Source organism: Arvicanthis niloticus, chromosome 10, assembly GCF_011762505.2.
Source record: "Arvicanthis niloticus isolate mArvNil1 chromosome 10, mArvNil1.pat.X, whole genome shotgun sequence".
NCBI classification, from domain to species: Eukaryota; Metazoa; Chordata; class Mammalia; order Rodentia; family Muridae; genus Arvicanthis; species Arvicanthis niloticus.
In genome coordinates this window covers 65,249,874-65,272,255 of record NC_047667.1, presented here as the reverse complement: position 1 = coordinate 65,272,255, position 22,382 = coordinate 65,249,874, and the positions used below count along the sequence as shown (strand labels likewise).

The following is a 22,382-nucleotide window of genomic DNA, read 5'->3' as shown; positions in this document are numbered from 1 at the left end:
CACCCACTGCAGACAATGTAAAAACAGTGGGCCACCTTTAGGAAGGTGACCTTCTAGCCTTGGCCTATTCTAGATGGCTCCTGAAAACTGTCAACGCTGGAAAGCCTGCAATAATATAACTCCATGAAAATACTCAGGGTTAGATACGGTTCGTTGTTGGCTCATAGCTTTACACTGCCAGCTTGCGATTGACAGGCTTTGGTAACGTAAAGAAGCAGGCACATCATGGTAGGAGGCACTCAGGAGCCCAACCAGTCACTTGCATCATCCAGGAAAGAAAAAGGAGGGAGAGAACAGTGCATGGAGCCCCCCTCTCCCCTTCAAAGACACACATACATGAGCCCACTAGGCTCCCCCTCTCCAGGGCTCCACCCTCCAGGTTCCAACCCTCCAGGGCCCCTCCTCTCCAGGGCTCCACCCCTCCAGGGCCCCTCCTCTCCAGGGCTCCACCATTACTTAGGTTCTCCAGGGGAACAGAATCCGTAGAATACACATTAAAAGGAGGGTTATTGGAATGGCTTTCACAATGTAATCTGGCCAGTCCAACATCTGCCTGCCTGTGGAAAGGCTGAAAACCTGGCAGTTACTTCTTCCACCAGGAAGGATGCTGCAGCAGAGGCTGCAGCAATGACAGAGTAGATGCACCAACAGTAAAAAGTGACAGCAGGCAGGTAGGGCTGCTTTTCCCTGGGACCCTTTATGTCTGGGCATGATGGTGCTGCTGTCCCTAAGGGCGTGGCTCCCCTTTCTGGGATTTCTTCCAGGCAAAAGCCCGTCCAGATGCAGGTCTCTTAGTTGATCCCAGAGCTAATCAAGTCATGAAATAGGAGGAGTCTCTTAACATCAAAACCGTAGCAATCTGGGTTCTGTCACCTGTTGTGAACCTGGAGAGACTGGAGGCAGGCTTTGGGAGCTTCTAGAGATGTATGTGCCAGGCTCTAGAAGAGGTTTCAAGACATATCCTCACTCATTCCAACGTGTCTGCACTTTATCACCTGTGTGCCCAGACTGCTTTGCTCCTAAGCTCCGGGTTCCAAAGTGAAGAGCTACGGGCAGTGTGGGCCTGATGTCTGTTCTCTAGCAAGTCCCCATCACAGTGTGATGGACGGGCCGAAGCCATTCACAGTCTGGGGACTTGTGTTTGATGGCATGCTGGTGGGTAGCTAGGCACTTTCCAGGAAGGTTGTAAGACTGAATCCTGATGTGTGATGCAAGGCTGCTGTCCTAGTTAGGGTTTTACTGCTGTGAACTGACACCATGACCAAGGCAGCTCTTATAAAGGAAAACATTTCATTGGGGCTGGCTTACAAATTCCAAGGTTCAGTCAATTATCATCATGACAGGAGGTGTGGCAGCATCCAGGCAGACAGAGCTGAGAGATCTACATCTTAATCCGCAGGCAGCAGAAGGAGACTGTGTGCCACACTGAGTATAGCTTGAATATAGAACCTCAAAGCCCACCCCACATAGTGACAAACTTTCTACAACAAGGCCACACCTCCTCCAAGGCCACACCTCCTAATAGTGCCACGCCTCATGGGTCAAACACGTGAGTTTGGGGGGTGGGGGGGGGAGGGAGAGAGAGCATTCCTATTCAAACCACCACAGCTACCTTCTGGGTAGAGTGCACAGCTTGTGCCAACACAGAGTGCCTGGGTGCTCTTGGAAGGACTGTTGAGATTAAACACTTAACTTCAGCCCTGTATTTTGGTTTCCTTTCCAGAGAATTGAACGCAGTGCCGATCTGCCCAGTAGACAAGGAGGTCATCAAGCCTCAGGAGGTGAGGAGGCCACTGGTCTGGCTTGGGTGTTGGAGAAGATACCAGGGTGACTTCCAGGCTGGAATAGGAAAATGTCTAGGGACCATCCTCGTTATCCATAGTCCTCTGCTGTGGGTCAGGTCAGACCTTCCGCGTGTGCGCGTGTGGGTTTTACTGACCACATACAGGTCTCACCCCTTCCTACACTAGCTCCAGCCAAAGCTGCTGGAAAACATAGAACACCCAGGTTTGCCGGGGGGGGGGGGGTGTTCACCTTCTAGTCTAGATAATCCTTAAAACATATTGTTCTGTTTAATGACAATTTTGATATAGTTTGTATACTTTCAAACATCTGGTTCAACAGGTCTTACTTAGTGTCTTCAGAATCATGTAGCCACTGTGATGTGTCATGTCTCCCAAGAAGAAATCCTATGTCCATTGACTGTCACCTACCCACATCTCCCAGCCTGTGAAAACCACAATTTAGTTTCTGATTTGATTTTGCTGCATTCTTTTAATGTGGAATCCTACCTTTTCTGAGTTCCTCTACTCAGCATGTTCTCAGGGTTCATCCTTGTGGTCAATTGAATTAGTATTTCATTCCTTTTCATTGCTGAATACTATTCTGTTGTGTGGATATACCGCACTTGATTTCTCTATCAGCAGTTAGTGTGCATTTGTATTTTGTACTTTTTTACTACTACAAATAATATTGTTATGAATATTCATATACTAAGCTTAAAGTTTTAAAATATGGGGCTGGAGAGATGGATGGCTTAATTTTTAAGAGCACACTGGCTGTTCTTCTAGAGCAGGGGGTTTAGTTCCAAAAACCTGCATGGTGACTCACAGCCAACTGCAACTTCAGTCCCAGGGGATCCAATGCCATCTTTTGGCCTCCACAGGCACTGTATGCTCATGGCACACAGACATTCAGATGCATACATATGATCTCTCTCTCTCTCTCTCTCTCTCTCTCTCTCTCTCTCTCTCTCTCTCTCCCCCCCCATTGTATGTGGTGTGTGTGTGTGTGTGTGTGTGTGTGTGTGTGTGTGTGTGTGTCTCTTATGTCTGTGCAGTACCCATGGAGGCCAGAGGATGGCATCAGATCCCCTGAAGCTGGAGTTAAAGGTGGTTGTGAGTCACCAAATTTGAGTGCTGGAAACTGAGTTTGGTTCCTCTGCAAGAGCAACAAGTGTTCTTAACCACTAAGCCACCTCTCCAGCCCCACCTTTGCACATCTTAATTGTTTTTTTCTTTTTTTGGTTTTTACTCTAATTGTCAAATTATTACAAGTTCTTTATTATATCCTAGATACCAAGGGTTTTTTTTTCTGTTGTTATCTGATTTGCCAATATTTTTCTCTTATTACATAATTTATTCTCACTTGTTGATGGTGTGTTTTGAAGCAGATAGTTCTCAATTTGTTGAAGTTTAGTTTATCTGTTTTTCTTTCCTGTGTACTTCTCTGTTACTGTGATAAATATCATGATCACAAACCCCTTGGGGAAAATGTCCACTTCACCTTACACTTCCATAGTCTAGAGAAGTCAGGGCAGGAGCTGAGGGTGTGGGCAGTGCTGCTTCCTGACTTGCTTCCTACGGCTTGCTCAGCCTGCTTTCTTCCACAACCTAGAATTGCCTGCCTAGGGGTGACACCACCCAAAGTGATCTGGGCCCTCCCGTGCCAATCATCAATCAAGAAGATGATCCATACACTTGCCTACAGACAAGCCCGATGGGGGCAGTTCTTCAACTGAGTGACTCTAGTTCATGTCAAGTTATCCAAAACCAAAATAAAACGAACAACAGCAAAAAACCAGAATTGACCCCTTGTCAATGTGACACACAGATACCTCACTATAAACCATTTTCTTCTTTTGTGTTCCCAGGATTATGTTAATGTTAATATCAAACATATTAAGACATTAAAAGTCCCACCATCTTTTTAAAAATTTAAATACTTTACAAATTCAACATCTCTTTAAAATACCTAGTCTCTTAACTGTGGGCTCCTAGCTGGGCAGTGGTGACATATCCTTTTAATCTCAGCACTTGCAAAGCAGAGGCAGGCGAATCTCTTGAGTCTGCGGCCAGCCTGATATACAGAGCAAGTTCCAGGAGGGGCAGGGCTACACAGAGAAACCCTGTCTCAACTGACCAAACAAACAACAAAACCAAACCTATGGGTTCCCCTAAAATCATTTTTTAAAAAACACAAACTAAATGTTTCTTATTCCAAAAGGGAAGAACCAGGGCACAGTTATAGTCAGTTCAAAGAAAAACCAAACTCCAAAATTGTAAACAGTCTAGTGTCTAACGCCTGAGACTTGCCATTTTCTATACTTAGAAAAGTTGTGGTCGCTCACAGAGCTTGTCCAATAGCCTCAAGCTGGTACCAGACCAAACCTGCCACTGTCCTTGGTAATCTTCTCAAGGTCCTGGCTGTCCAGTACGTTTGGGTGACTTACAGCTGAGGCTGCACATTTGCCAATGACCTCATGGCCTCTTCAGGACTTCAATTCTGCTGCATGATGGGAAACCTTACCTGCCCTCAACAACCATCAACTCTGCAGCTCTTGGACCACCAAAACCACGGAGCGACGCTGTGCACTGGTTGCTTCTCCCGGCTTGCTCAGCTTCCTTTCTTACACAGTCCAGGCCCACAGTGGGCTGGGCCCTCCCACATCCACTGGCAATGAAGAAAATCCCCCACAGCCCTAGCCACAGACCTATTTGATCTGGGAAATTCCTCTGTTAAGGGTTCCTTCTTTCCAGGTGTCTCTACTTTGTGTCAAGTTGACAAAAACCAATTAATACTATTGTTCTTGTGGTTGGTATTGTTTATCAATCTTTTGGTTTGGTTCTGTTTGTTTCTTGTCCTTTTGCTATATCCAAGAAAGTATTGTCTAACTCAGGGTCATGGAGATTTTTCTCTCTGAAAATGTCTGTTCAGTTCAGTTTTCTTTTCTTCTTTGTGTTTCAGGAGCTCACACTGTGCCTCCTCCTGAAGCGCTCCCTGAGCAGCTGGTCTGACTCACCAGCTCCTTCCCTTTTATTGACTTCCAGTGCGTGTGCATGTGTGTGTGTGTGTGCGCGAGTGTGTGCATGTGTGTGCTCCATTTGGTCAGGGACTTTGGGGCAAATTGTTCCAGTTTTCCATGGCCTCTGAGCTAAGAGAATGGCTTTCACATTCTTAAACATTCATGAAAAAAAGAAGCCCAAAAATTATGCTATGTCTGCAACCTCCTGGAGTCTTAAAGTATTTTAAAATAACTTATTTTAAAACTCAAGGTGGCTGGAGCAATGGCTCAGCTGTTAAGAGCACTTACTGCTCTTGCAGAAGACCTGAGTTTGGTTCCCAGCACCCACATGATAGTCTCAATTGTCTGTATCTCCAGTTCTGGGAGCTATGATGCCCTCTTCTGGCCTCTGTAGGTACCTGCATGTACATGGTGCTTGTAAACTCATGCAGCCACAGACACATAGACACATAAGTAAAACACCTAAAAATTTAAAATCAAAGACTAATGTTCTGTGGCACATGGAAATTACATGCTATTCGAGTTTCAGTATCCATGAGTTTAAGCGTTTTATTAGAGCAGAGTTGTGCCTGCCTTTGTAAGTGTTGTGGATATCAACATTGAAATATGGTGGCCAGGATGGTTACCACATGGCCTGCCAAGCTGACAGAGGAAGCACACCAATACACACTTTGGTCTGAAATAACCAATCAGTGCAGCTTCAGGGCACTGACAATTTACACCGGAGTGGGAGATAACAGTTCTACCCTTGGCCACAGCGCCCTCATGACTTGACTGTGGTGTCAAGTTCACCCCATGCTTCCCCTCACTGCAGCCTGCTGAGTTGAACACTGGGCGTTCGTATGACTTGCCAGAAGTATGTGTCTGAGGGGGCCTTTACTTTCAATATGGTTGTGTGACATTTCCGTTTCAGCCACTGCCTGGAAGTTTCCATCTGCTGCTGAGATAGCCTCGAAGACCAATCTCACCAGAGCTTCCTTTCACAGTGCTAGCATGCTGGAGGGTGTGAGACTGATCTCATCTGTCTTTTAGGTGTTTAAAGACAACTGCTGCAAGAGAGAAGTTCTCAATTTACACGTCTACTGTAAAAACGCCCCCGGATGCAATGCCAGAATTATTCTGGGACGATTCCAGGTTGGTATCCTTGTGACCTGTGCTGTCCATGGGATTCTTCTCGTGGCACTTACTTATCCTGTCTGTGATGATCTGTGGTTGAGCTTTGTAAAGGGGCTCCTGGGGTGCCTCTCAGATTGTCCCCAATCTACCAGTACCATGGGCACCAAGAACAGAGGTATAACCAAAGGGTTCATTCTGTCGCAGCATGGAGAGAGTGTGGTCTGTGTACTAGGCCTATATGTGACCACTGAGTCAAGAAGAGGGTGTGGGACTTACCAGGCAAAAAGAACACTCCAAAGCCAGCTGGCAGTGGCACACACCTTTAAATCCCAACACTCAGAAGGCAGAATTAGGCAGAACTCTGAGTTCAAGGCCAGTCTGGTCTACAGAGCAAATTCCTGGACAGCCAGGGATATACAGAGAAACCCTGTCTCAAAATACTGGGGGGAAAAAGCATCCATCAAGACTGCATTATTATGTAGGGCTGTGAAGAGTCTGGAGGTCTGAGGGTGGGAGGCAGGTGTCACAGGGCACAGCTGTGGGAGTCAGGCCCTTCCTTCGAGCCTTTGTTTTGTCTCTTGGTGCCGTGGACTGTGGGCTCTGGTCTAATTCTTGTGATCCATGAAGAGCACCAGGCCAGGCCAGGATGTGCTGTGCAATGAGACCCTGAAGGAAATATGCAGAGGTGTCAAGGAAGGGCAAAGGGAAGAGGGCTCCTGTCAGATGCAACTTCATCCAGTTGGGGAAGACTCAGCCCCATCAGGCACTGTCACACCACTCTCAAGTGACTCAACTGCCTCTAGCTTCCAGGGGATGGCTTGGCAGCTGCTGAGATTTTCCCTTCACACCCACACAGTTCGGAACATGCATGTCAGATGACTCAGCCCTTTATCAAGCCTCCAGAAAACTTACACACCTACACACACACTCACATACACACACATACACTTATACATGTATACAACACTCATACACAAACATATACACACACTCACATACACACATACACTCATACATACAACACACATACACAAACATATACACTTATACACACATACACACATACATAACAACACACACGTGAACATATGCACCTATACACAACACACATGTGCATATATGAACCTACACACACATATACATACACAACAGAACACACACATACAACACACACACACATACCCTGGGCTTTAAGGTGATAAATGTGTAGATGATTTCCTTGTTACCCTTGGAGTACTCACAGGACTGTATTTTTCCTGTACAACAGTCTGTTGCCACTTGCTTTGAGTGACAAATTCTAGATAGGGCTTCTTGTCCAGCTTTGTTGTCACTAAGCCTGGATGAATCACAGAACACCATAGAGACCAGAGCACAGGGTCTAGGGAGCAGAGGCTGCTTTCTACGGGTGTTTACCAAGCTCTCTCGTGCTGCTGTCCCAGCTCCTGTGTGGTAAGGTGGAGGGTCTGATAGTCACGGCAGAGTTTGAGTGAATGTTGACAGTTTGGAGGAGCATAGAGAAAAATATCAAGTTAGTGCTGGGTTTCCAGTTTTCTTACTACTAAAGGCAAAAGAAAATAACTTTAATCTTTATCCTGAGAAAGAAAAACTTCTCAGTTGCTTTTACTTGAGGACAGGCAGCGAACTGCTTCTGTTGAAAGCCAATACTAGGGGCCCGAGGGAAGGCTCTAGAGGTTAAGAGCATCAGCTCTTCCAGAGGACCCTTGTTCAATTTCCAGCACCCATATAGTGGCTCAAACCATCTCCAACTTCTGTCCCAGGGGATCCAATGCTCTCTGATCTCCTTGGGCACCAGGTATGGATGTGATACACAGACAAAATATCCACGCACAATAAATAAATAAATAGTGGATACTAAAATTATTTAGACCTTGCAATCCATGCATCTCTCCCCCAGGTCTTCAAACTCACCTGTCCATTAAGAGCCTGACTTAAGGAAGATGAGGTGGCTCATCAGGAAAAGGTCCTTGCTTCTGGGCCAAATGACCTGAGTTTGATCCCTGGAACCTACATAGTAGAAGGAAACTGACTATGTATATATATACACACACACACACATGTGTGTGTGTGTGTGTGTGTGTATACATATATATATATACAGTCTCACTATGTAGCTCTTATTGATCTAGGACTCACTATGGAGACCAGGCTGGCCTGGAATTAGAGATCCACCTGCCTCTGCCTCCTGAGTGCTAACGTTAAATGCATATGCCACCACAGTTGCCACTTAAACAAAAGAGCTAGATAGTAACTGGTTTAGGTTTGCAGGCTCTGTGTGGCTCACATTTCCTCCCTCCTCGCCCTTCAGAGCAAACCAGCCTTAGTAGTATATGAAGAACCAGCTCAGAAAAAGCGGTGGTTTCAGAAATGGATGAACACTGGGCCACATCTGGCCAATGGGCTTTAGTTGGCCGAGACAGATTCTCGGTACCTCAGCAGCATCATGGTATGGTGGAAAGGTGAGGTGTTTCCTCTGTCCTGCCCATGACAAGCTCTGAATGAATACTGTCAATGATTAAGAACATTCCACATCGTATAACTGAAGAAAACCTGACTGCCCTCCTCCTGCCCAGGAACCTGCCTTCCCTCTCCTCTCTCCTAAAATGTGTCTCCCTCACCATTATAGTCTGTGCTCCCTTCTGCAGAATCAATGTGCTCCCTCCCTTCTGACTATCTTACCTCTGCTGTGGAGAGATTCATAAGAGGTTCTGGGAGTGAGGATGAGGAAAAAAAAAAAAAAAACACAAAAGGAACAGAAATGCCCAGAGAAGCTCACTGCCATGCTCACTGGCAGAGCTGGGGAGCACATGCATGACCTGCCACCTTCAAATAGGCGGAGGGCCACTGGATTCTCAAAAAAAAAAAACAAAAAAACAAACAAACAAAAAAAAAACAACAACAACTTCAAAATCCTCTCACCTGCCCACCCCACTCAATCTTTATGTCTCTCCTAATTCCCAGCCAGCCAGACTGGCTTTCATTGTACCAGCCAAGCAGCTTGTCTGTCTGTCCTGGTCCTCATACGAGGCAGTGGGTCTCCCAGCTGGAGAGAGGCATGGCACTTAGCTCTCTGCCCAGCCTCCCCACCCTGGCCCCACCTCTGAGGCCTCTGTCATTGTCACAGGACCACCTTCAGCACTGTTCCTTCCAAGCCGTGCCCTGCCCTAACGAGAGCTGCCGGGAAGCCATGCTCCGGAAAGATGTGAAGGAGCATCTGAGCGCATACTGCCGGTTCCGAGAGGAGAAGTGTCTTTACTGCAAAAGGGACATAGTGGTGACCAACCTGCAGGTGAGAGCAGGCACCGTGGGTGGCCATACAACTCAGATGGAGCCCAGGATGGCATTCTTTGCTTATTTGTACTGAATTTGGACTAAGAGAGGGTTTTCTGGATGGGAATGTGGCTCAGTTAATAGAGCGTCTGTCTAGCATGCAGAAAGTCTTGGGGTTGAGCCTAAGTACAGCATAAACCAGGCATGGTGGCTCACACCCCTCATCCCAACACTTGGAGACAGGAGGATGAGTAATTCACCCTTGCCTTCTTAGCACTAAGGCAAGTCTGGACTACCTGAGACACTAATCTTTAGAAAGAAGTGGTCCTGCATCATCTGGGGCTGGAGCTGGAGCTCACTTGGTAACATGTTCGCCTAACATTCACAAGGCCATAGGTTTGACCCCCACCACACAAACTAGAGATTCTGCAGAGAGCTCTAAGCCTTTTTCCCTTTTGGGGCTCTAATCCTTTATCATTGGTGAGAATAGTATTGTGGTCTCAGTAAGCTTGGGAGGTGAGATGCAAGGCCTGGGTCCTGTAAAGGTGATGATAACTGCTTCTCTAGATTGTTATCTGGCTGCAGAGGCAGGATTACCATAAGGACCGGTAGTGCTTTTACGTGTTCAGAGGAACCTTGCTGGTAGATCCTCCAGCCACCTGTTTGAGCCCCAAGCTGTCTGATTTAGTTAAATTCATTTATATCAAGAAATCAGATACCACTGATATCTCCTTTTGGAACTGGGCTATAGCTTCCTATGAAGAGCAAGCCACGTGTCAGGTCTCTCCAGAGACATGTGTGTGAATACCTCGAGGCAAGTGATCTTGGCTTTGTTTCCCACCCACTTATGTCTGTTTCAGGATCATGAGGAAAACTCGTGTCCTGCGTACCCAGTGTCTTGTCCCAACAAGTGTGTGCAGACTATTCCAAGAGCTGGGGTGAGTAAACAGTTCTCCCTGGAGAGTGCAGGGCAAGTGTTTAGAATCCTGGCTTAAGGGTTTGATGAGAACCATAGACAGCCAAAAGCCTGGGGATTACATGATCCTGGTGATACCTGCCCCTCTGCCTTCTGGGCTGTCCCTTGCACTATCCTGGTGATGCCTGCCCCTCTGCCTTCTGGGCTATCCCTTGCACGATCCTGGTGATGCCTGCCCCTCTGCCTTCTGGGTAGTTCCTTGCACACCCTTTTGTTTCCATCCCATCTCTCTGCCTCACCAGAGCCTCTCCTCTTGTCCCTTGTTTCCTCCCATGTCACCCTTGGCTCCCTGATCCTACCATGAAGAATCCATGTTTCCACAGCACAGGCTGTCCATTTTGCAGGTGAATGAACACCTTACTGTATGTCCAGAGGCTGAGCAAGACTGTCCCTTTAAGCACTATGGCTGCACTGTCAAGGTAAGCTATGGGCCACCTTCAACTCTGCCTCTACAGCTCACTGGTGAGTTGATTTCACTCTTTAACTCTCTTCGGGATCTGGAAGGGTAGACAGACACCAGAACTCTAAGACTACAATGATGTTGGGGCTTGCCAGAGAAACAGAACTTCTACATACATACACATGTATGTGCATATGTATGCATTATGTTCATATATATGCTCACATAGATACGTGTGGAGACTCATTCTGCTGTTGTGAGATTTGTATGCATCACATCTGTAAGCCAGCTCAGCATTCTGGACACTTGGGGCAGCATTTCTGTGTTGTGGTCATGAAACTCTGCTGCTTCAGGGTTTGCTCCTAGGCCTTCAGCTGGTTGGACAAGGCCCACCCACATTATAATTGGGTTGTTTTTACTTTAAGGTTGACCAGTTGTGTTAATCCTCTCTACAAAATATTCTCACAGCTACACCCTGACTAGTTTTTGTTGAACATAACCTAACCAGGTTGTCACGTGAAACCAACCATGGTGGTAATTTTTTTCTAATTTCACTCTGTTGTATCTGTCAGGGTTACGAACCCCCCAGAGTCATCCTTCCCGATTCCTGAGTTTATAGTACCATCATAAACCACTAACTGTTTTGAAACAAAGGTTTGTGGCTGCAGGTGGAGCTCTGTAGTGGAGTACCTGCCTAGCTGATGTGAGGGAAGTGCTAAGGTTGGTTCCCAGCACTGGGAAAAGAAATCAATGAAATAAAGCAATCTAAAATTGTGTTTTAAAAAACACCTTAAACTAGTTATTCAATAAGTTGTATAAATAAGCTAAAAGTAGAGAGAACAAAGTTTGACCTCCGTTTCTGGCGTTTTGGCAGATTCTATTTGATCAGAGCAGAAATCAAACATTATGCTGAGTGTAAGCGATAGATTCTATAAGTCTAAAATTACCCCCATTTAAAAAAAAAGTTTGAATAGTTGGAGTGTAGGTCAGTGGTAGAGCAGGTGGGGAGCATGCTGGTGGGTCCCCAGCACCACCCCAACATGTATAGTAATGGAACCTTTAAATACATTGTGACGACCCGACCCGTGGTCCTCTTAGCTGCACAACGGCCATGTTTTCCCTTCACCTGACACCACTGCTTCCAGAGCAGAGGACTTCACAGTCAGGCTCCACCTCCAGCTGGGCCTTGTTCTAACACTAACCTAGTGTCAAGAGCTGTGGAAAGGTAGGAGAGTCGTTCTCTGGAGTCTTCCTTAGAGTATCCACTACTATGTGACCAGCCCTCAACTAAAGGGAAGCTGATGGTAGACACTTGCCTAGGCACATGTGGAAATGTGGGCCTTTGCTTTTATTAGCAGTAGAGTCTGTCAGCAAATAAACAGTAGGACCGTCAGGAGACACAGAACCATTTCTTCTCTCAAATGTGTGTAATCTTCAGGGGAGGTATAACCATTTCTTCTCACATATGTGTATCTCTAAGTGCAGTAATTTGCACAGGCTGGAATGGAAAGCAGGCTGCAGGCTCACTACAGTAGGACAGTATAGAAATGTTCACTGAAGGGCCTGGAGAGATGGAGCAGCACTTGAGGGCGCTGACTTCTTCTAGAGATCTGGAGTTCAAATCCCTGAACCCACATGACAGCCCACAACTGGCTGTAACTCCAAGACCTGACACTCATATAGATATATATGCAAGCAAAACACCAGTGCACATAAAATAAAGTTAAATAAATAAAAAAATTAAAGTAAAAAAAAAAAAAAAAAAAAAAAAAAGAATGCTCCAGGCTTTAAAGCAGTCTACAAGGAAGACAAGCTGTGTGGAGGAATAGCTACGTGGTGGCCATGTCTGTACTGCCTACCTAGCCAAGGCAGGAAGAAAATCAGCATGGAGAATTTTGCTAGCAGCCTGATTCTTTGTCTTGTCAGCTTGTTAGGTCCTCAACACTGGACAATTCTAAAGAAAAGACCCATTTTTCCTGTAGTATTGTGAAAAAAAAGAATCATTTTTCCTGTAGTATTGTGAAAAAAGAGTGCCTATGGAAACTAAGTAGCAAGTTGCTGAGGTTTGTAACCAGGCCCTGTGGCCCTCCTCCTGGGAGCTCACGACTGCACTTTGCTTCTGCTTTGTGTTGAAGGGTAAGCGGGGGAACTTGCAGGAGCATGAGCGGGCAGCCCTGCAGGACCACATGCTTCTGGTTTTAGAGAAGAACTTCCAACTAGAACAGCAGGTGAGTCTTGGAGCCACATGTGAAGGGGCAGGGGGATTGCTGACACTTGGCTACTCTGGTTTGGTGTGGTGTGGTGTGGTGTGGTGTGGTGTGGTGTGGTCTGGTCTGGTCTGGTCTGGTCTGGTCTGGTCTGGTCCTCTCTCGGGTTCCATGCAAGCTAATTAATGGCAGGTGCTTTTCAACTACCAGCCAGATACACTGTTGGTATTACAGAAGGTTCGAGCTGGAAGGTACCTTGGAGTTCTGTGCATTCATCCTCTCCCCCTGCAGATGAGCTAACTACGATCAAAGAAGCCTTAAGTTTGTAACTCGTGAGTGGCAGAATGGATCTCAAGCCAGCTCTCTCCATGGCTTCCGGTCCACTCCACAGCCTGCTCACACACACACTAAGCCTATCACATATCTAGATGTTTAATATTTTAAAATTAAATCAGCCAGAGCATTGCGTTAGTTGGCAGTCTGTTCTAAGTACTATGGAATTTTGGTGTCAGTCTGAACTGCCTTGGAGAAGCTTTGTAACCTGATAAACATATGCTAACTTCATACATACCACTCAGATGGCTGCCAAGCCTATCAGCTTCCTGGAACTTTCATCCAAGACCTCCATAAGGCTGGCCCCAAGGAGCAGCTGTATGGAAGTTAATTGTCTTGCAGGACCATTTTGGAAGACTTCAGACCCACTGTCAGCGAAGGAGTTTAGCACTGCAGATTATTTTATGATGTCTGATTCCACATTACAGTGGGTATGTGTGCTTCTCAGGGTCACAGCCAGGAGAGAATTAGAAATCCTGATTCAGTAGTAACTGGTCACAGGTCTGCTGTCTGGGAACTGCCGGTTCTTTGTAGACCCTATGGATCCATCCATTGATTAAATAGAAGTATATGAAGCCTGGAAGACATAGCCTTTCTGTGAAAAAAAAAATCACAGAAATACAAATAGATAAGTAGCCATGCATTCTAAAACACAATAATGCTGTGTGGGATACAGAGGCTGCAGCAAGGTCTTCTGGGAAAGCTGTGCAGCAAGGCACTCTGGGAAAGCTGTAGAGGTTTTTCAGCATAGGACACCTGAGCTGTACCTTTGTTTATGTCATATCATTAATTATGTGTATGAAGTGTGTATGCATGAGTTGCAGGCGTGTGAGTCCAGAGAGGGTGTCAGATCCCTGGAGTTTCGGCAGCTATGAGCTGATTAACATGGGCTGTAGAAACTGAACTCAGACCCTCTGCTAGAGCAGTACGTGTCTGTAACTCCTGAGCCTCTCTCCAGCTTCCCAGGCTGACCTAAAGGGAAACAACAGTTTCCTTGGTTGAAGTGAAGCAGGGTGCTCAGAGCGGGGTTGCGCCCAGATAGGCTTGTATAGAAAATGCTGTAGGTTTAAGGAAGTGGAGTATTAGGGTGCCTGGACTCCCGAGCATGAGACAGGAATGCCTGGAAACTGGTGTGTTGGGCTGAGACAGCAGTGACCTTCTGTGAGCAAAGATCTGAACACTGGTCAGTTACTGTTTTACTTGTGTGGCTTCTGCCCTGTTTAAGAAGAGATTTAAGGCCGGGCGGTGGTGGCACACGCCTTTAATCCCAGCACTTGGGAGGCAGAGTGCAGGCGGATTTCTGAGTTCGAGGCCAGCCTGGTCTACAGAGTGAATTCCAGGACAGCCAGGGCTACACAGAGAAACCCTGTCTCGAAAAAACCAAAAAAGAAAAAAAAAAAAAGAAGAAGAAGAAGAAGAGATTTAAGGATCAAAAGTTAGAGCTAATCTTTTTCAGTGTTATGAAACACTTTGCCAGCTCTTTGTCTGGCTTTTTAAAATGAGACATCTGGTAATAGGGTAGCATGCTGTACAAGCCTGAGCCTGCAGGTGCACACCACTCTGGCTCACGTGTCTCTGCCCCCATTTCTTCATTTGCAAACGGGGCTATGGTGGATGGGAGCAAGCATTGGCATGGTGCCTGGCACACAGAAACATTTCAGAATTGAGAAGAAGCAAGATGCTGGAGGTGGGGATGGTGGAGGTGCATCTCCGTGCCCATGAGCTGCATATAACATGGAGACATTCTGAGCTTTAAGCTCGAGAGGCAAAGAACCAGGAAATGTTAGTAACTGAGATGGGCACCAGAAGACCAGGAGCAGGTTAGAGGCAAGGGTGGGGAGAAGAAAAGTCAAGCAGGCATTGTGACCATTTGTACATTCATTCATCAAACACATAACCAATGTCTTCTGTGTAAGGCATCATGCTGGATTCAGAGAATAAAGAAGTGAGACATAGTCTCACCACACTCTGGTGGAAGAAAAGGACAGACAACACTAAAAGCAAGTTCTAGGAGGGATGAGATGAATTAGGGCCTGGGTAGGTGATGCAGGTAAGGAAATGTCCCCAGAGGCTGTGCCTTTGAGTGGCTATACCGAAAAGTAATTTCTGGGGTAGGGAAGGTCCCTGATATGAGCCAGGTACTGGGCAGTGTTGTTGGATACACATGGGCTATATAGGTGCTATACAGCTATCGACAGGGTACCGAAGGATTTGCTAAGTGCCCTGAAGTCTTGCTGGGTGCACATTTATTATCTATGTGTTGTACAGTCATGAGAAATGTATATGAGTTAGCTAGGTGCTGTGCAGTCTTGCTGGATGCACATGAGTTAGCTAGGTGCTGTGCAGTCTTGTTGAACAGGATGCACGTGAGTTAGCTAGGTGCTGTGCAGTCTTGCTGGACAGGATGCACATGGATTAGCTCTATGTTATACAGTCATGCTGGATGCACATGAGTTAGCTAGGTGCTGTGCAGTCTTGTTGAACAGAATGCACATGAGTTAGCTAGGTGCTGTGCAGTCTTGCTGGACAGGATGCACATGAGTTAGCTAGGTGTTGTGCAGTCTTGCTGGACAGGATGCACATGAGTTAGCTCTATGTTATACAGTCATGGTGGATGCACATGAGTTAGCTAGGTGCTGTGCAGTCTTCCTGGACAGGATGCACATGGGTCAGAAATGAGTGTGAAGCCACAAGGGTATCAGATCATGTAGAGCCCAAAGTGTCCTTCTTTTTAAAAGACACTAGAGTCACTGAAGCAGGAGAAAAAGAAGACCAGATTTGTCTGTTGGTGGTGTCGGTTGTGGTGTGGAGTATGAACTGGAAAAGGACATTTGCCACCAAGCAGATATTTTTCCAGCACCCACTGGTACCAGGCTCCGTCCAGTCTCTGTGAGATCCAGACAGGTCCCAGCTCCCAAGGAGGGAGAATTCCTGTGTGAGGGCAGAAAGTATCAGGGTAGGACAAGGTGGGAAGAGTTGCAGCCTAGGTAAGAACTGATCAAGACTGTGAGATCTAAAACAGATGGAATGTGTGTACGTGTGCCTGTGTGTGTGTCTAGGTCTATCAGTGTGTCAGTGTGTGCCAGTGTGTGAGTGTGTTTCTGGGTATTGGTGTGTGTGTCTTCGTGTGTGTGTGTCAGAATGTGAATGTGTATCTGTGTATCAGTCTGAGTGTGTATATGTGTCTCTGAGTGTGAGTGTGTATCAGCATGTGTGTCTGTGTATCAGTGTGAATGTGTGTATGTGTGTGTGTCAATGTGTGTGTTAATGTGAGTATCTGCCTGTGTATCAGTGTGACTGTATGTATGTCTGTGTATGTGCCTGTGTTTATGTGTCTGGGTGTGCCAGTGTGTTGGTGTGTGACTATGTGCCAGTGTGTGAGTATGTGTATGTGTATTAGTGGAGTGTGTGTATGTGTGTCTGTGTGTGTGTCAGTATGTGAATGTATATCTGTGTGTGAATGTGTATATGTGCATCTCTGTGTGTGTCAATGTATCAATGTGAGTGTGTGTGTATGTGTGTGTGCCAATGTGTGTTAGTGTGAGTATCTGCCTATGTATCAGTATGAGTGTGTATATGTGTCTGTGTATGTGTGCCTGTGTGTGTCTGGGTGTGTTAGTGTGTGTCAGTCAGTATATGTGTGAGTGTGTGTCGATGTGTATGTGCTAGTGGATTGGTGTGTGTCTGTGTATTAGTGTAAATGTGTGTATTAGTGTAAATGTGTATATGTGTGTCTGTGTGTATGAGTGTGCATCAGTGTGTATGTGTCTATGTGTATATGTGTCTGTTTCAATGTGTGTCAGAGTGATTGTGTGCCTATGTATCTATCAGTGTGTGTGTGTCTGTGTGAGTGTATATGAGTGTGCATGTGTCCATGTGTCTATGTCAGTGTGTATATATGTGTGTGTATGTTTGTCTGTGTGTGTCAGTATGTGAGTGTGTGTCTGTGTATCAGTGTGAGTGTGTGTATGAGTGTATATCAATGTATGTCAGTGTGTCTGTGTATCAGTGTGTGTCTATGTGTCTATGTGTGAGTGTGTATGTGACTATGTGTCTCTGTGTGTGTCAGTGTGTATCTATGTGTGTATATATCTGTACATGTATGTCAGTATGTGAGACTGTGTGTTAGAGTGTGAGTCTGTGTGTGTGGTGTGTGGTATGTATCTATATGGGGGTGTTTCTGTCAGTCTGTATATGTGTATATATGTATGTGTGTGGTACACACACCTGAAATTCCCACACTTGGGAGGTGCAGGCAGGAGAGTGTCATCCTCAGCTATGAGCTAGTTCCAGGTCAGCCTGGGCCACACCAGACTCTCGAAAACCAGAAACCAAGCAAACACACAGATGAGGTGAGGTGAGGAGGAAGGGCTTCTCTGTGTGTAATCTGAGTGGAAGCTGGCCAGCACTCTCGGGCTGAAGGGGACCTCTCTTAGGTGTGGCTGGATGGCTGAGTGGGTTTGAGCACTTGCCACATGAGCACGAGGCCCTAAATTTAGATCACCCACATAGGTGTGGTCCCAGGAGGGCCACCAGCCTAAGCCCAAGCTCAGTGAGAGACTCTGTCTCAAGGGAAGGAATAGAGAGCCGTGAAGGAGGCACTAGGCATGCATGTGTGTGCACGCACACTCGGATTATGGTATCTATGTTTAGCAGTGCTTTCTGGGTTGGGCTACACTTGCTGATGGTTACCTGAAGGGGCTCTTTGGAGAAGAGCAGAGACAGAGCAGATAAAATTCAGCAAGATCTTGAGTGGCACTGATCGGTGTCCTGGCTGTCTGACAGCACACACTGGAAGAGTATACCACATCAGTTCATTGAGGTCAGCCACGTGACACTCCTGACTGGCTGGCCATCACGTGGGTGAGGAATGCAAACGCTTTCTTAAATTACACAGGACTCTGCCTGACAATGGCCCTAGAAATGCACGTGTACTGTCTCTCTCTAGAAAGTCTTACCCATCACCTGTGTGTGCATGCACTTAATGACTCTCTCCTGTCCTCTAGATCTCTGACTTGTATCAGAGTCTTGAACAGAAAGAAAGCAAGATCCAGCAGCTGGCAGGAACCGTGAAGAAGTTCGAAAAGGACCTTAAGCAGTTCACACAGATGTTTGGCAGAAACGGAAGTTTCCTCTCTAATGTCCAGGTAAGGGCTGGACAGATGATGGCCCAGGGGCAGGAAGTGCTAACCCATGCCACCTGTAACTTGAGTTCCAAAGGATCTGATGCTCTCTTCTGGCCTGCACAGTCTCCTGCATATACATGGTGAATATACATGCACTCAGGCACACACATACACATAAATGACTTTTTTAAAGAAAAGAAGGGCTGGAGAAATAGTTCAACAGTTAAGAGCACCTGCTGCTCCTGCAGTGGACCTGGGTTCAATTCCCAGCACACACATGGTGAAAGTCCACAACTATCCATAACTCCAGTTCCAGGGATCCTATACCCAATTTTGACCTTTGTGGGTCATACAGGAAGCATATATAAAGTTTACAGACATACATGCAGGCAAAACATTCACATAAAATGAACAAGCCTAACTCTAAATCTTTTAAAGAAAAGAAAAAAATCCAGGTGAGACATGGCTTTTTCCATTTATATTGAAATATAAGTAATATATTATTAGTGTATAAATATATAAATATTTTACATAGATATTTTATATATTATATAAAATAAAATATATTTACATATTATATATAAAATAAATGGATGAATGAGTCTTTAAAAAAAAAAAAAAAGACTATGTGGGCGAGGCAGATTAATGTCCTCCATGTGAGAGATCACAGAGCCTGTAGGCCTTTTCTAGACTTGTGCCCTGCCCTGCCTGCTCCTGCTCAGTCTCAGCCTCCTTACGGAGAGGGAACTGGAGAAGGCTTCTGAGGGAGGAAAGTGCTAAGGCACAAGGAGCACAAAGCCTGGGTATAAGTGGAGGGGGGACTTTAGACACCTTGAGGAAAGCTCAAAGATTCCCCAGAGGAGTCCAGAGGAGGAGGAAGAAGATGGTGGCTGCTGGCTCACCAAACTCCCTCTCCGGACACTGCCACTTTGATCTCATTAGTGGATTATTATATGTGAAATGTTGGTGTTAAAATTCAGTCAACAAATTACAAATCCATTGTCTAATTTCCGAGACATGTGCTCCCTTTTGTACCACCAGGCTCTCACCAGTCACACGGACAAGTCAGCCTGGCTGGAAGCGCAGGTGCGGCAGCTGCTACAGATAGTCAACCAGCAGCCAAGTCGACTTGATCTGAGGTCTTTGGTGGATGCGGTTGACAGCGTGAAACAGAGGATCACTCAGCTGGAAGCCAGTGACCAGAGGTTAGGTACGTGCGTGCGTGCGTGCGCAGGAAGCAGTCCGGTTCCCTATCGAGACTTCCCTGTCTGCGTGCATTTGTGGCAGAAGCTGACAAGTCACAGCCAGCTTTCTAGGACACACAGTAGCTGACTGCTGTTTTTGAAGCAGCATGAGATCCTAGATGCCTCAGAAAATGAGTGTCACCACAATGTGTGTGGAGTCAGACAAGAGACTGGAACGGCCCAGGCAGTTCCGAGAGCCGGGAGTGGTAATCGTTAAGAACGTTGAAAAATAACAGTAAGCTAAGGGGGAGAGGTGATGGGTGACTTAGGGTTTGGCACACTGGAATCAGTGAGATTGCTTAGCAGGTGACTTGCTGTGCAATCGAGATAACCAGTATATCAGTGACTTCTCTGTTGCTGTGACAAAGCACCATGATCAAGGTAACTTACAGGAGGAAGGATTATTCAGGCTTATAGTTCCAGGGAGATAAGAATTTACCACCATCTCATAGAGAAACATGGTGGCAGGCAGGCATGGCACTAGAGCAGCCACTGGAACCCCAAGCCCAGTGACACACCTCCTCCAAGACCACACCTCCTAATCCTCCACAAACAGCCACCAACTGGAGACCAAGTATTACAGTGACTGGGACTAATGAGACCAACTCATTCAAACTGTCAATCACAGTCAGAGTTTGATCTCTGGAACCCACACAGTGGAGGGTAAGAACCAACTATTGAAAGTTATTCTATGACCTCCACATGTATGCTGTGGTGTACATGCCTTCACTTACACACACAGACACACACACACACACACAATAATAATAATGGCTTTTCCATGTAAAATTTGTTATAGGAGTTGGGGAGATAGCTCGGTAGATAACACACTTGCCTCACACATACCTGGAATTTGGATTCCTAGAGCGTGTGATTACTGAGTGGGCTAGAGGACTACCTGCGATCCTAGCAATCTGGAGGCTGAGGCGGGATCTCCAGGATAGGCTAGCCAGAACATCAGAGATCGGTTTAGTGTCAAAAGACTAAAAAGCGAAGACACCCAGCATCCCTCTCTGGCCTCTGTATGACACAAGCACCTCATAGTCAAACACATGCAACACATAGACACTTACATCACAAGCACACACACACACACTCAAACACACATACACAGCATAAGGCTCAGCATGAGAAATTCATTCAAGGTGAATGTCCAGTGTGTCGTATACTCAGGCAAGCTGAGAGTGAAGAGGACACATCCATGTCTGCTTGGTGTCAGCTTACCATGGCTGAGTTAACATTAGCAATGGGTGTAGTACATGTCTGTGTGGTACACATGTGTGTGGTGTACATGTGTGTGGTGCACATGCAGACACCATGCTGGTAGTTCATAGGCAGTGCTTAGATGACAGACCCTTGCTGCAGCTCCTGTTCTGACATGTGTGATGCACATGTGTGTGGTGCACATGTGGACACCGTGTTTAGATGACCCTTGCTGCAGCTCCTGTTCTGACATGTGTGATGCACATGTGTGTGGTGCACATGTGGACACCGTGTTTAGATGACCCCTGCTGCAGCTCCTGTTCTGACATGTGTGATGCACATGTGTGTGGTGCACATGTGGACACCGTGTTTAGATGACCCTTGCTGCAGCTCCTGTTCTGACATGTGTGATGCACATGTGTGTGGTGCACATGTGGACACCGTGTTTAGATGACCCCTGCTGCAGCTCCTGCTCTGTGTTTCCTTCCAGTTCTTTTAGAAGGGGAGACCAACAAGCACGACGCACACATTAATATCCACAAAGCCCAGCTGAATAAGAACGAAGAACGGTTTAAACTGCTGGAGGGCGCCTGCTACAGTGGCAAGCTCATTTGGAAGGTGACAGATTACAGGGTGAAGAAGAGGGAGGCTGTGGAGGGGCACACAGTGTCCGTCTTCAGCCAGCCTTTCTACACCAGCCGCTGCGGCTACCGGCTCTGTGCCAGGGCGTACCTGAACGGGGATGGGTCGGGGAAGGGAACGCACCTGTCCCTGTACTTTGTGGTGATGCGGGGTGAGTTTGACTCACTGTTGCAGTGGCCGTTCAGGCAGAGGGTGACCCTGATGCTTTTGGACCAGAGTGGCAAGAAGAACCACATTGTGGAGACCTTCAAAGCTGACCCCAACAGCAGCAGCTTCAAAAGACCGGATGGCGAGATGAACATTGCCTCTGGCTGTCCCCGCTTTGTGTCACATTCTACTCTGGAGAATTCCAAGAACACCTACATTAAAGACGACACCCTATTCTTGAAAGTGGCCGTGGATTTAACTGACTTGGAGGATCTGTAATTGTTAACTGATAAGGAAACCCCTCTTCACAGGAGCAGATGTGACTGTCCTTTAAGCCCAGCCCTCTGGATTGAGCATGCTTTTCTTCTTGTCGTTTGGCTTTTAATGTCTGAGGTGTTATCTTTTTTATCTTGGATCCTTCCTCGGTTTGAAGCTTAAAACTCTTAGAATATTGCTGTTATTTATATTTTTATATCTTCTGGAAAATTATACTAATTTGACAACAGGGCCTGGGGCTCCTCTCTCTCGATGATGTCTGGGAAGTGTTTACAGGGAGTCTAGTACTCAATGTGATTGAGTACTCAGGGGCAGAGCTCCCACTGAAATGCTTTTGCATTTATCAGCTGGCTCGCTGCTTCTACACCTGGCCCTAGGCCTGCAGCAGCCATCTTGTCAGAGCAGGCAGGCTGTGCCAATCAAGTATGGGTGATGTAGTTACATACACTGCATGCATTTGTGCCACAGGTTTGAGGTAAGTGCCAACTCCTTGGAAACTGTATCACACACACACACACACACCCCTGTATTTTATATAAGATTCACTAGCAGCATGTAGGCACTGTTTTCAAAGTTGTCTAGCAGCTGCTTAAGAGGTCGGCTCGTCATCCTTCTCCACT

General features: G+C 46.4%; 1 protein-coding gene across 2 annotated transcripts in view; it reads left to right on the top strand.

Moving 5' to 3' along the window:
• Traf5 (TNF receptor associated factor 5) overlaps positions 1-21,994 on the top strand; it is a 44,285-nt gene extending 22,291 nt beyond the window's left edge. Inside the window, exons 3-11 of one of the 2 annotated variants that reach the window (XM_034513432.2) lie at positions 1,724-1,781; positions 5,837-5,938; positions 9,063-9,227; positions 10,069-10,146; positions 10,529-10,603; positions 12,720-12,812; positions 18,131-18,271; positions 19,292-19,460; positions 21,188-21,994. In XM_034513432.2, coding sequence (XP_034369323.1) covers positions 1,724-1,781; positions 5,837-5,938; positions 9,063-9,227; positions 10,069-10,146; positions 10,529-10,603; positions 12,720-12,812; positions 18,131-18,271; positions 19,292-19,460; positions 21,188-21,765 — 1,459 coding nt within the window. In that variant the 3' untranslated portion in view covers positions 21,766-21,994. Of the gene's footprint in view, positions 1-1,723; positions 1,782-5,836; positions 5,939-7,934; positions 8,398-9,062; positions 9,228-10,068; positions 10,147-10,528; positions 10,604-12,719; positions 12,813-18,130; positions 18,272-19,291; positions 19,461-21,187 lie in introns of those variants that run through there. The other variant, XM_076941627.1, reaches the window with a different exon arrangement.
• The last annotated feature ends 388 nt before the right edge of the window (positions 21,995-22,382 follow it).